Raw genomic sequence first — 15,017 nt, 5'->3', positions numbered from 1 at the left:
ACCAGTACATCACTACACCAGCCCCAGGACAGGGCCCTGCTGTTTCAACACTGGTTTTAACAAAGCACAGAGGTCTCTCACTGAAAGCAGAAACAGCACTGAGTTACCTTTATTGCCTGTGTAACACCTGCAGGAAGGGACAAGAGGAACACGGTAAAAAACCCATGCACAACAGATACATAAGCGTCTCTTAGAAATCTTTCAGAAGAAAAGGAAAGCAGCTGGAAAGCTGATACCTCTACAGCCTCATGAGCTAAGGTTTCTGATTTACAAAGTCATGTTTTTCTTTTAAAGCTGGTATTTTAAAATGGTATAGAAATGCTTCTTTGCTAAGTGAATTAACTTGTTTCACAATAAAAATATAGTTTAGTTCTATTAAATTTCCTTCTGAAAATAAATGTTTCTATTTTTCTGCTATGACAATAAATTACAATGTATCACAAATGTAGGCTTTAAGCAGAGTTACAAATAAGCAGGAATTAATATTCCATCTATAGTTTAACTGAATTCAAGGCCCTTAATAAGAGATAAGCTGAAGGTGCATTTATAATCCAAACTCAATTTGACAAGGTAAATACACATAACTGAAGTAGATTTAATGGGATTTAGTGCTGTGGTACTTGTATATAGGATAAGTATTCATGAATGATCTGTTCTTCTTCCTCCAGTGTTAAATCCAGATAATCCTCTTCATGTTCAGGAATATCCTCTAGAATTTCATTGACCACATCAATCTCCATGTCTTCATCTGTTGGTGAACTAGAAGAACCTTTCAATAAAAAGCAGGAGCAGTGAATTCACCTCTGAAAGAAGTTGGTGCTTTCCCTCTTTCACGAGCATGGCTGCTCTGCCAGTCTGCTCCTGCACAACTACCTCCTGCAATTACTCTGCAAAGGATAGGGCAGGATGGCCAGTTTTTCCTACTATTTCCTATTATTTAAAGGTGTAGGAAAGGCTTTAGTTATACAACAGGGATCACTACAGCTCTGACAAATAATTTGAGAAAAAAAATATATGTGCAAGTATTGATTATCAAAGGCTGCCTTGCCTGTAACAGTGTTTCCAAGAAAAGCAGCCTGGGGCATTACTCGAGCCCCTCTATCACTATTTAAGCAGAAATCACTTAATTATTCCATACAAAAGCCAGAAGAGCCCTCCCCTTCCCCACCTACTGCATGCAACATTCTTACCTGCAGACTCTGTAAGCAAGTCCTTTGATGAAGCTGATTCCTCAGATGGGCTGGACCCTTCTGAGGACAGCAGCAGTGAAGCAGGAAGAACTCCCCCATAATGAGCAAGGGTTTGGGAAGCCAGGTGGATGTTGCCTTTAAAGACCTTTAAAGCCTGTTCTGCCGACTCACGGCTGAAACCCATATACATCAGCTGCAGGAGGGGGGAAAAAACAAAATAAAGAAAATCTGGAGAAATCCAAGCTCATCCGGCATCAGGGTCTGACAGGAATATGACTCTGCATCCCACAGTCATTCCTTTCACACACAGAGGAAAGCGCTGCATGCCAGGAATTCCAGGACACTGACTCTGGCTAACAACAGGGCAGTGACCTATTAAAGGCATGGGGATGTTGAGCAGGATCAAAAAGCCTCTTGTCTAGTATCAGACCAATATTTTTTCTGTTTTCAAAAGGAAACTTCAAAGCACTCCAGTGTGTCAGGAGGTTGCACGTGCTATTTACTTTCTCTAGGCAATAGTTTTCTTGCCTATCTGACATTAATTACTCAGCCACACTAACAACTGCCAAGCCTGTCATGAGAAAGACATTCCAACTCTTTCCCTTGAGCACTACAGACTTGAATAAATTTCTCATTTGCTGTCTTTTTTGGGACAGAGCATTGCAGTGCACATACTTCTCTGCACCTGTGCATGGCAGGTTGGTGCAATGGGCAGGAAGTACACACAAATTACATTTTAGCTTGAGCATGACTTCACTGTGAGGAGAGAGACAGAGAGTGGAATTGTGACAGCCTGAGTGACATGGGTCAAGGAATATTTGTAGAGCTTTGCTTAAGGAAGATCTGCCTTATGTCTGAAGGCATAATTCAGAAACAGGACAACCAACTCCCAAGAAAGCAAGTGGTCTAACTTACTTGCTCAATACTTTCTGGGGAAACCTGGAACTGGTCCGTGGCCACAGAATCATCGTCATCATATTCCAACAGTAACTCTGGATTGTCAAGAAGAAACTACAATAAAACAGAGAGGGACCAGAATAAAGCAGCAGAGTCACAACAGTCCTCGACATGGATGTGTATGTAGCCCCAGAGTTGATAGAAGCAAACCTCAGCCAACTTAAGTGATATCTGATTCATGGGGTCAGGAAGTGCAAGTTAAGTTGCTGCAATTCGATACCCAGAAAACATAGCTATGAACTAACAAATATAGTCTACAGAAAATAAGAAGCTACTAAACATTAACACACCCCCTCCCCAAGAACAAACAAGGTTTTTTGTACAGCACTACTACTCCTGAAAAGTCACTTACCTTAAAGGCTTGGTCCAGGTTTCCCTGTGTATTTTGAAGAGCTATTTGAGCAGCTCGCTCTGAATAGCCCATACTTTTCAGGGTATTTATGTCTTCCAGTCGCTGCCGCCTTTTAGCTCTCTCCTCCCTCCTTATCTGTGCCTTTTCCTGCAAGAACAGACATTGCAAAGCTCATTGCACATGGGAAAGCTTTAGCACACTGCCTGTGCACGTAGGGTTTCTCGGATCTTTTACTTCAAATTTGAATCTCTTGAGGAAAAGGCCTTTTTTTTTTTTTTCTTGTAAATACAGACTGTGCTGCCAGACACCCGTTACTAAATAAAGCTGCATTTCCATGAGGTAGCACTGTCTCCATACTTCCGCTCTGCAGATCGGATCTGGTGCCATCACAGCTATTCTGGGCCCTGTGTGGTAAGTGACAAACCCGTTTGGCAGATGGGCCCACAGACAAGACTTGCCAAGGACATACAGTCAGAACTGGGCAGGGAGCCAAGGAGTTCTGTTCAGCCTTCCCTTTGGCTTTTCTGTCCATGTTTCACTGTCTGAAGTCTAGAAGCACCCCCTCAGCTTACCAAGCATCACTTCAGATCTGGACAGCACTGTCTTCACTTTAGCACAAAAAAATCCCTCTCCCCTCCTGTATCTTCCAAGTGCAAAGCCACAGTACGGGGTAGCCAAGCCAGGGAGTGACAGCTTGATCCTGGTTTTATTTCCATATGGAGCACTGCTGAGCAGCAAACGCTGGTGCAAAGTCTTTGCAAGTGCCTCTGTGGTACAACCACAGGTCTTTGGCGCTTTCATCCCATCTGTTTTGGGACAGAGCTTCCCTTGCTAATGCATTAAGTTTTGATTTCAAACTTGTGGCAACACGTCAAACTGTCAGTTACACCAACAGTGCCAAAGCAGGATAATCCAAGTCCTTAATTTAGCACCACTCTGCACCAGTCACACAACACACAACCTCACGGACAGCCCAACCAAGGCGATCTGTGATTTAATACTTCCCTGCCCATACCTCTCTCCTGTTGGTGATCAGGTTGGCAGCATGCTCCACATTCCCGTGGCACGCTCGCAGGGCAAGGCGAGCTTCCTGTTCAGAGAATCCCAGGAGGGACAGGCGATCGACTTTATCAGGATCTATGGACAGCTCTTCATATAAAGAAGATGCCTGGATATAGAAAGAACACAATGACGCTACGTACACCGTCCCTGAGCTAAAAACAAAAAAAGCCTCCCCATTTCTCTGAGAAAGCAAAGAACAGATGCAAGAGCCCAATCACAGGGGCTGGAGTGAATAACTCCAAAGTTTTCCCTAATGGTGTCTTACCTTCTGGATGTACTCTGCAGCCTCCTTCTCCCTGCCACTGTGATAGTGCCCGATCCCTTGAAGGAGGTAAAGCCGCAGAAATAAAACCTTCTCACGACCATAGCTTCCCTAAGGAATTGTTTAAAGAAGGAGGGGGAAGCATGTGGTAGAACATGAGTTCTTCATCAGCAGAACACTTTACACACTTAAAGAAGACACAAGTCAGTGCTATGAGACACTTGGTGTGCAGATGAAGTACCACACCTAAAACCCTGATGATGTCTGTGCCTATAAATACGTTTGCCACGACCTTTTTGTCAGGTCCAATATTTTCCCTGTGCTGACAATCACACAACTAGATGACAGGCTAATGACACACAAGAAAACTTTACACTTCTAAACTCAGTCTTGTAGTATTTGAACAGTAACAGAATACATGCAGGAAAAAAAGCCACCAAAATTAAATCAAACCCAGCATACTTTGATGTCAATAAGCCTTTCGTGGTTCTCCCCATAGCACCTCTGGAAGCATCTGTGTGCTGTGGACAGCTTTTTCTCTGCGTCATCCAGGCAGTCCAGCTGCTCCAGGCGGAAGTAGCACCACACTATATCCAGCTGCAGCACTGCATAATTATCAACAGTGTTCAGCAGTTCTGTGCTGCACTCACTGGAAAAGAAAACAATTACTCTGTTTTTTTTTTTTCCTGGGAGGGGGTTGTTTTTTTCCCCCCACGCACTTTTTAATACTCATAAAACAATGTGCTAGAAGTGTGCACACTCACATGTTTGAGAAACCACACTCTTCATAGTTGGGAGTTATATTTTGAGTTATGGCATCATAACTGATGTCAGGGGAACTTGACTAAGCACTGATCTGCCATCCCATTCACTAACATGCAGGACACCAATGCTAACACTACATCTCAAAGCACTAGAGCAACAAAATGAGCTGTGACTACTATGTAAGCTGACATCTCTAAAAGCAGAATAGAATTAAACCCTGTGCATTCTTTGGGAGGACAGAAAAACTGTCTTAGTGCACACAAACATGCTGAGTTCTGTGCCAGCCTCCTTGCACATACACACAGATGAGAAACAGACAGGGACAGTATTACTTTTGGGATCTCAAAAGAGCAATTTAGGGCTCTGACTGCTGACAGGAAACTAATTTACTTGCAGAAACCCTGGTATGGTTACTGACCTGAGCTATCTGCTTCACCTTTTACAAGAAATGATTACTTCACAGGAGCAATTGCAAACGAGTATCTGTAACTGTCTCTCAAGCTAATGCAATTTATAACCCGGTACATGAATATTGACAGTTTCTGTTTATGTTGTTATGAAAGATTAACTTGCCCAGTGGCAGTATCTGTTTCAGCTGTTCTACATGAAGCCACCTGTCACTACAAGTCAGCCTTTATCTGTTGTCTCCCATCTGCAGAGGGGGTGTGAAGCAACCCCAGAGAAAATTGGCCCTGATTTATACGCACAGGAAGAGCTAGTGCTGTTCCTGTATTTGACTGACAGTAAAGCAGAGACACAAGGACTCAGGAATGTTCTTACCAGAAGTGTTTATCAGCATCCAGCAAATATGGCAGTGCTATTTCATATTCTTTCTTCTTCATTAATGCTCTGCCCTTCTCATGATAACCCATTGCCAGCACAAGCGCCTAGAAAAAAAAAAAACAACATTGAGACTTTTTGTGGCACCTCCCCAACTCAAAGAACTAAAAGAAAATATCAGAGCCCTTGTTCCTCCTAGAAAAAACACCACTGTATCAGTTCTGTAAGACCAGTACTATTTCATACTGCTTCATACTTTTCTCCCATCTGTTAATGCCAGACATTGTCTAATTAAAAGCAATGAATGTTACCGACACATGAAATGCTGCATCAAGCTGATTTTAAGAATGCAACCCTAGAGAGATTTTCAATGGTGAGTGATACAAAGCTCAGCATTTTTCCGGGTGCTACACTTTTTAACAGCACCAAATTTGTTTCACTTCGCTATTACAACTATCTTTGTAAAACCTAAAAAAAATCCACCTCCTGAAAAACCTCACGACTGAAAAATCAAATTTTGAATGTGTCAGGAGAACACTCCCGCTCCTGAGGTTTGACAAATGGAAATGTAAATAATAATTCTGGATAGGAACAACCCACAATATTTCCTCTCATCCTTGATCAACGCTGATGAAATCTCATGCACTTGAACATTTGATGCTTTAACTCTTGAGGTGAATTACTACTTTTAGCACTTCATCAGAACAGCATGCACTGTCAAAACTCCAATCATCCAGGTGATGCAGAAAACAGCCTCAGAAAAGGCTAAAGCAGCAGATGGAACACATTAGGCCTGCTCATTTCTGCACATTTTTATTACTCGGTGTAATTCCAAGTATTTGTAGAGATTTTATTTATCTTCAGAAAATCTAGTGCTAATCTTGAAAGACAGCACCTATCACTATTCTCCTGCTTCAGCAGCCAACATCAGGTATGTCAGTCCTTCTGTAACTCAGTGCATGCATCCAACCAAAGATATTTTCAATTGAGAATGGGGAACTTCCTTGAATGGTGAACAAATTTAAGTTTGAAAGGGGACACAGTGCAAAAGATCTCAAAACTATTTTAAAATAGCCTACTTTAGAGAGACTCATCAATTTTCCTACTGGAACTAAGGCCTAACAAACAAGTTATTTTCATGCCATTCTAGGGCACCCCAAAATTAAAGTAGGTGCTAAGATATAAAACAATTAAAGCCCATCTTAAACCACAAAAGTAAGATGTGGACCACACAGGGGTCAGTGCAAGATTAGACCTGCAATGAGACCTCAGAAACCAGAGGTTGCCTCCAGATGACTGAAGTACTACCAATTACAGAGTTCCACTTGAATTTTATTCCAAGTTATTTGTATTAACCAGACATCTAGTGGGCCCAGGGTTACATCCCCAGAAAGTCTGACTGTATTTCAAGCCCATATTTTAAATGCTTCACCAACCAAGCTTTAAAGAGCCATCTTAATGACTTTATAAGATACTTTCAACCTACTTTTTTAGCTTGAGGAGGAATCTTGATTGACCTTCCAGTTTGATTAGCTATATCTAGGTATGGAGCAGAGTCTGGATCCAAGTACTCCTCTGAAAGAAACAAAAAAGCAGTTTAAATTTTAAGTACCACCTTCAACAGAGCAATGCTGCTGCCATATTATTATGCCAGTACATACATCACTAAACAGAACAGCAAACAAAGCCAAAAATATCAGAACTACATATAAAAGCTTGCATGCGTGTTTTTCCGGACATACCAACAAACAGCGACCCTGATCAGATAAACATGAAGAACTTCTAGAAAGGTCACTAAGGAAAAGGCCTTGTGCATCCAGAAATTTAGACACAGCATCAAAAGTTACATGAATTGTGAAGGATTTTTTCAAGAAAGACAAAACACCCACATTTTATACAACACAGCACTTGAAAAGATTTATCAACTAATGCATAGACTATAAAAAAAAATACAACTGAGCACAGTTGATAGAGATGAAAAAAAATATAGCTCAGTATTTTCCTTCCCCACATCCTTAGTGCTTATAACCAAATTATCAGTCTTGTTTTCACTTCCATCTGATTTTCAACGAAAAGATAACTGTCTTTTGTTTACAATAAAAGTAAGGACGAGCTTGTTGAGATTAAAAGCTTCTGCCCCGGAATTTTTCTCAGGTGAAACAAAAGGGTTGTTAAAGCCCCTCCTACACTTCACACAGAACCTTCAGCCTGTGAGCCTGTTACAGACTCCACTCCGTTCTCAGGCATTGGCTGTACCTGACAGTTATTGGCAAAAAGCTGAAAGAGGCCCTATAGACTATTCAAAGTTTAGGGTCTAAACCACCCCTTAAGTCCATAAAAGGAATTACTTCTTTCATTTGTTTAAAATCTGGTATTACAGTAAAAAACTGTCTGTCACTGACTGTTAAAAGGAGCTTTGCTCAGGTGTTTCTGCATTTGGCTGAGCATCGCTTGCTCAGCTCCACAGTTCCTTGTTTGTGGATTTTTGAAACAATATAAAATAGAGAAGTGATTTAAACCCACTGTGTAGCCACGCAACTCACAAACACAACCTTATTTTGAGAAAGTACTGCTGTTAAATTAACTGTGTCCCTTTAACTGAACCCACAGTTGCCAGCAATCAACCTCCAGGGCAATGAGAACAGAGCAGCCACGCTGCAGATGACAGTGACAAAGGAGCTGCTCTGCACAATGAAAGCAGGGCTACACACAGCCATAGCCGAGGTAAATCACCAAAAAATAAAAGTTTTGAATTACTTCTAATACATTATTACAATGTGCTTATGTCTACAATAAATTTAAAGCCTGTTCTCACGAGTCACCAGTCCCTTAACTGTCAAGTGCCAGTTAAATAAGTGATTCATGCCATATCCATTCCAAAGAGACAAAAGTTCTGTAGCATTCTAGTTGTGATGAGAGGATGAGACTAGAAAAGGAAGTTTTAGTCAACTTAAAATCCAGTTTTCAAGTGGGCAGAAACCTAGAAATCTACAGACTGAAGTCCAGCCACGGTACAAGCACTCTCCCATGTTGAAAGGCCACTGAAAGATAATTTTTGATGCACAAGAATTAATAAACCATCTCCCCCAAAAGCCTCAACAAGCTCCCTTACCTCTCTGTGCTAGAATTTCCAAACCCTTCTTAGTTCTTTGCATCTTGTCATTTATTTCTTTTTCTTTCTTGCACTGAAGTTCTTCCTCCTGAACTTTTCTTTTGGTTTCCTCATCACTCTGTTCCAGTTGAAGTACCATCACTTTTGCATTGTGTGTTACACCCTGGTCTTCAAGGGTTTTGCCTGCAAAATAGAGCATGATCTTCTAAAGAAAAAAATTTTTCAGATGCTTGGGTCATCAATGAAAAGAAAGCTGTTGTCATCACTTCTCACAACACATCTGACAGGCTGAACATGTGCAAAGCACTACAGAAAGTTTTTGAAAGTGCTGTTATACAATATGCTTTTTTAAAAAAAAAAAAAAAAAAAGGATTTCTCTTAAGGGTGCATTTTCAGTATTTCAATACTGAAAAAGTAGACTTTCAACGTTTACTACAGGATTCCTATAATTGATCTAATTGTATCTAAGAATTTTGTTCCTTATAATTCACTACATTTCCTGTAGAGCATGACCTGACAAATTTAACTGCTGTTCCTTGGGAATTTCTGAAATTAGCAGAGTTGCAAGAAACTTTTCTCCTGAGAATCAGTAAACTAGAAAATGATCATAAAAGCATCCTCAACTAGAGATACATACCCAAGTCAAGCTGCTTCTTATTTATGATTATTTTGACAGCATTTTCTTGTAATGCATATTCCTGTGCTATCCTGTGGAATAAATAATTTCATCCGTGAATATAAATTTATAAGGCTACACAATATTACTGTTACAATAGCAATAAAACTTAAAAACTAGTACGTTCATAAGTTGCTTAAAACTTTTGCCATAAAAGGCAGCTGCTAGAAGTAAAATATCAACATGAAAAAGCTTTATGTACCACACAGGGAAAATCTGAGATAAAGAGAGGGGAAAAAGCAAAACAGACAAAAAAGAATCTGATTTCTTTTTAGGTTTAAAAACACAACAGAAAGAGAAGCTAATGTTCACTGTTCAGAAGACCTGCCTAGTTGCAGATGTGGAACAGTGATCCCTGGTGCCTTCTCAGGTACTTGGTGGGGATTTACACAGCTGCAACTTTCCCATTAAAGCTGTTAAACCACAGCTGCTTACAGGAAGAACTGCCTTACAGGGATACTGGACATCCTGTTCAGACATACATGCTAAGAAAAAGCCTAAATCAAACAAGTCCTTTGTTTGCATTTTTTTCTTCAATATTTTATGACAGGGCACTACCCCATTAGAGAAGAGCCAAGGGTGATTACACTTACTGTGATCTGAGCTCCTTGCCTGTGATGAACAGGCTGGTTTCCAGTGGGATTTTTCTGCTCTGTAGTAATTGAATTGGGTGAGGGAAAAAGAGAGAAGGGAAAAAAGCATGGTATCAAGATACTTCGGACATTTTCTTAATTAATTGTTTTACAAGTAAAATTTCTTTTTCACATAATAACCATGTTAAGAGGGTTTTGTCTGGATATACACATTTCTACTTTCCAGGCAGAGAGTCCTATATTTGCTATATAGTGCTAAAAATAAGCATTATAAAAGGAAAATATTTAGATAAATTAGAATTAGATAAATCTAAATTCGGAACGAAACGATTTTAACTAATTGAATTATGCACTTCCAATCTTAATTCTGCTTTTAATTATACCACTCACCTGTGACTGGCTAAGTTATGATTAATTCCTACTAGTGTCTCTGGTCCCAGATTAGATAAACTGGAATTTTACATTAATTAATTCCCCTATATGCCCAGCAGCATGATAAAGTAAAATTATGAAACTATTTGATTGTTTTAACTGCATGGCAATCATTTAAAACCCTCTACCCTCTAAGTCCAGGTAATTACTTTTCACTACAGGGGTATTTTATGTGTGAAACTAGAGGTTGAAGCCTGACTTTAAAAAAGCAAAACTTAATTCAGTTCTGTCTTAGTGAAGCTTTTAGGAGCCTGCCATGGAAGGCTGAGCATTGGAATGGGCTGCCCAGGGAGATGGTGGAGTCACCATCTCTGGAAGTGTTTAAGGAGTGACTGGATGTGGCACTGAGTGCCATGGTCTGGTTGACAAGGTGGTGATCAAAGGTTGGACTCGATCATCTGGGAGGTCTCTTCCAACCTAACTGATTCTGTGATTCTACAGCTGTGTGATCCCATGAAGGGAACAGATGAGTGTGATCACAACAGAAAATCCTGCTTCCCATTTCCAAGTTCAAACACTAGATATGCCCATTTTAAAGTATGGCTTAAAATGACACCAAGTTCAAGCTGCTTATTGCACTTACAAGGGATTGTTTTTTTTTTTAAACAAAAGCTGTGGTAATACAGTGATATTAATATGCTGATTCAACTTTAGGTATTCTACAACTGAAAAAATGCATCTGTTCCTTGTTGCTAATATGAAGAGTGATGTCAGAAGGAATCAAACTGAAATAGACACCTAAATCTAATTTATTTTTCTTAATTGAAAGACAACTTGTCATTAAATCTTAAAGGGAAGGCAATTACTGATCTCCCAATATTATAGTTCCTTACCATGATATTCCCACATACCTGGGAAACTAAAAATATATCTATATAATTCCCCTCTCCCTGTTTTTTATACCTAACACAGATCTTTCACACAAAACACCTGAAAAAGTCAAAGAATTGAAAATATCTGCATCAGACACATATCTAGAACCCAAAAGGACAAAGCAAAGCTACTTATCCTGACTTTTCTGCAACGTTACTTACTTTTCTACGAGGCAGATAGATATCAAGTCTTGCGATCCCAGTCACTTTAAAATTCTCATTTCCAGTTCCACGCTCAATTGCTTTACACCGTATTTCTTCAAGCATATTCTCTGTATCATTCTCATTGATATTCAGCTTGGCTGAATATTTTTGTACAAGCTCCTAAGAAAAACAGCAAGAAAAAAGCTGGGAAAATGCACCAGCAGTATGACATAGAAGATGTATGACAGCAACTCAGAATATTTACCTTCATCTCTTTACCAGCTTCTTTTTTGTCATTTGTATATGGTGGCTTCCACAGCTGAATTTTGTCCTCTCTTAGGCAGCTTGTCAGTTTTGCTATCAAATATTTCTTTTGTGCCATCCTTTTAAAATGAAAACACAATTGGAAGAGAAAAGAAAGAAAAATGAACAATCCTTTAATATAGTTTTCTCGTAGCAAGATATTCTACTTTTCATGAAGTCTAAGTGACATTTTGGAATTCTGCAATAGAAGATGAGCACTAAAGGCATTTCATGCATTTTGGTGGGGAGGGGAACCCGAGGGGCACAAGCACCAAAGAGCAGAGGCCGAGATGAGAGATGAAGTGTGCTGTAAACCTGCACCAGGCACTAAAGCTCTCATCAGTGGGGAGAAGATGATGGTGAGCTGAACAGAGCAGCTCCCTGGCTCACAGGTAAGAGTTCAGCCTGAATTCATCACTACAAGTTATTCTCATTCAGCTCAGGGAAAGCAGCAACCTCTGAGTTAATCAGCATGTCCCTGGGGAAAAAAAAAATACCTCAAGAAACAGGGAAGGCACACAGAGGGCAAAGAAAGGTGGGGGCAGTGACCTCAACAGAAGGGAAAAAAAAAAAATCTAGGTGCACGTTAAAGCAGGGGAGACTTTTGCTTCTTGGACACTGGGAATCATATGGAAAATGTCCTTTTAAAAGCATTTAAAATGTGCATATATGCAGTAAGCTTGGCATGAAATTTGATTCCTGAGTTTCACTTTTCTTTCAGAGGGGTTTCCATCTCTCTTTCTCGTTTACTAGCACACAGCTCTCAGGAGAAGACGGGACAGAAAAGCAGAATCAAACATTTCTACCAGTTTCCCCAGTTTTAAAGACTGCTCCAGGCTCAGGAAAAGACCATTTTATAGCTATAATTCTACAGCTATATAATTAACAAAAAAAAATAAACTTATTCCTGCAAAACCTCTGCTACAAAAATTAAAATTCTGCTTTCGCAAACACAAACCCTATCATTTTATATGCAATATTTCTAATATTTATCATAAATTCCTACCACATCATCACCACATTGCACAGGAATCCTGCACAAAAACTCTTGTGACTCACTTTTCCATCAGCCAACAAACACCACAAGCACTCCTGGCACAATTTCACTTTCAGTATGAGTTTAAAGGGGACTTTCTCAAAACTCGTTTGAGTAAGCAATCAGGGGAATTTCCCAGAGGCACTCTGAATGCAAGACTGAGCTTTTGAAAGTAAAATGTCATCCTCCAAAGCCAGTTTGCCTTATAGGTGACATGAAACAAGTACAGAAATAACGACGGGTGACAAAAGATGCAGAAACAAGGTTCAAGAGCCAAATTGTTGACGGAAGGAACAGGAGACTGTCAAAACAGCTGAATAATAAAGCAGAACGCGTTAATTTTCCCAAAGAAAAGGAGGAAAGCCGCCTGGCACAGCTCTGACACATTCCTCCGCGGATAAAGGCGGGGAAGGACTGAAGCAGCGCAACGAGCAAACCCGCCAGGGCGGATCCCCCAGCCCCGCCGGCCCGGGGTGCTGGAGCATCCTCATCCCTGCCCTGGAGCACATCCCAACCCTCCCCTCCCTGCCAGGGCAGCGCCGCCACCGCCAAGTCACCGCTGTCACCGCGGCGGCCCCAGCCCCGCCGCCCCGGCCCCCGGGCACCCACCTGCTGCCCCTGGGATGGGGGAGCTCGGGCGCTCCCGCAGCTGCTCCCGGGGCTCCTTCCCGGCAGGACGGCGGGGGCCGCTGTCCCTGAGGGGAAGGGACCGGGAACGGTTCCTACGGCGGCCCGGAAGGCCCGGGGAAAACGGGCACCATCACGTGGGTGAAGCCGCGCCCCGCCCACCATGGCGGCGCCCGGCCCTCAGCCCGGGGCGGCCGAGGGTGTGGGGTGCGGGATGCGGAGCACGCCAGGATTTTCACTAAGTCGGCATGTTCTTTGATGTTCGGTGCTTGTACGCTTTCGAGCCTAATTAAAAAGAAAGCAATCACAGAATCGCAGAGTCGGTTGGGTTGGAAAAGAGCTCGGAGATCGGCGAGTCCGACCTCTGGCCGACCACCACCGTGTCAACCAGACCGTGGCGCTCGGTGCCGCGTCCAGTCTGTCCTTAAACACCTCCGGGGATGGCGACCTCACTGCCTCCCCGGGCAGGGTGGTGACTCTGCCACCTCCCTGGGCAGCCTGTTCCAATGTCTAATCACCCTTTTTGTGAAGAAATTCTTCCTAACGTCCAATCTAAACCCTCCCTGGCGCAGCTTAAGGCCGTTCTCTCGTCCTGTCACTGAGGAGACTCACCTCACCAATTATATAAATACCTAAAGGGGAGTGCCAAGACAATGGAGCCAAAGTCGTCTTAGTGGTGCCAAGCAAGAGGGAAAGAGGCAACGGGCAGAAAGTGAGGCACAAGAAGTCCCACCTAAACATGGGGAAGAACTTTGCTGTGTGAGTGGTTGCACACTGGAACAGATTGACCAGAGAGAGTGTGGAGTCTCCCTCACTGGAGATATTCCAGAGCTGCCTGCATTCGATCCTGTGCCATGTGCTCTGGGACCAGATGACCTACCCTTCCTACCTGACCCATTCTGTGATTTTGTGGTTCTGTGAGACATAATCTGTGAAACAGGTAGCAGTTTACAAGCTCTAAGTGATGTCCCATTGTTAGAAAGATAAATTACTTGAAAGTATAATCGCCTTGTTAAGGTTTAGGTCTCGACATGTCAGTGATCTCAGACCTAGAGGGATGGTGGACCTGGGGGAGGTTAACAAAGCTTGGGAAGAAGGACATACTACTGATAGTGGGCACAAAGAATGCCAAATTTATGAGCCACAAGGACATTTGGCAGAATTCCCAAGGAAAGGAGGAAGCTGATAAAACCACCTTGGCAACTGTGCTGAATCAGCTCCAGCTGGGTAAAAGGTAATGGCAGGGGCACATCACTCAAGAAACCACCAACTCAAGAAACCCACTGAGTCAAAAGAAGAGAAAGACTGAGCATTTGGACTAATTACCATAAAAAACAAGAGAATCATTAAACAATAGAAGATAGAATACTAATTAATAAGAGAACTATCTAACTTGTAGCCAACAAACATTAATGTCTTTGTTCGCTAAAATGCACAAATGGTAAAAAGTTTTGATACTTGGTGTGCTTGATTTGTGGAATATCAGCAAGCACCCAGGCTTGCACAATCTGAAATAAATAATGAATGTCTCTCTTGAAGGTGTAATTATTGGCTTGTTGCACACCAGGTGATGAATCCGATTTCGTGGACAACAGTGGGAGCTGCTGGTCCCGGGGTGTCTGATGGCTCATCCCTGGGATGTGATGAGGGGTCTCCTAGGCTTCCCTGAGGCACTGTCCCTTCCAGGGGAGTTGGGGTTGGGAGGTGCTGAGTGCTCTGCAGCCACCCCTCAGCTGCCACCTCTCTGTGTGTGGGGCAGAGGGGGCTGAGAGGGATTACTTCCCCAAAAGGCCAAGGTTCTGTGAAGTGTGCCAGGAAGGATCAATGTGAGTTTGTTTTTTGTTTTTTTTTTTC

The 15,017-nt window shown here is 42.0% G+C and overlaps 1 protein-coding gene across 1 annotated transcript; it reads right to left on the bottom strand.

The window, feature by feature from the left end:
* Nucleotides 1-81: 81 nt before the first annotated feature.
* NUB1 (negative regulator of ubiquitin like proteins 1) lies at nt 82-13,247 on the bottom strand. Its single transcript, XM_027727824.2, has 15 exons — nt 13,146-13,247; nt 11,463-11,580; nt 11,216-11,377; nt 9,750-9,808; nt 9,118-9,188; nt 8,481-8,663; nt 6,855-6,943; nt 5,369-5,475; nt 4,286-4,472; nt 3,827-3,934; nt 3,515-3,667; nt 2,500-2,646; nt 2,106-2,201; nt 1,191-1,383; nt 82-769 (listed from the first exon to the last, which is right to left on the bottom strand). The coding sequence occupies exons 2-15, from the start codon at nt 11,577-11,579 to the stop codon at nt 606-608; spliced, it is 1,836 nt and encodes a 611-aa protein (XP_027583625.1). The 5' UTR covers nt 11,580; nt 13,146-13,247; the 3' UTR covers nt 82-605.
* Between the last annotated feature and the right edge of the window lie 1,770 nt (nt 13,248-15,017).

The sequence above is a fragment of the Pipra filicauda genome, unplaced genomic scaffold (assembly GCF_003945595.2).
Source record: "Pipra filicauda isolate LSUMZ 115617 unplaced genomic scaffold, ASM394559v2 scaffold1_size10287979_pilon, whole genome shotgun sequence".
NCBI classification, from domain to species: domain Eukaryota; kingdom Metazoa; phylum Chordata; class Aves; order Passeriformes; family Pipridae; genus Pipra; species Pipra filicauda.
Note: the sequence above shows the minus strand (reverse complement) of the source record. Positions and strands in the feature narration are given on the sequence as shown.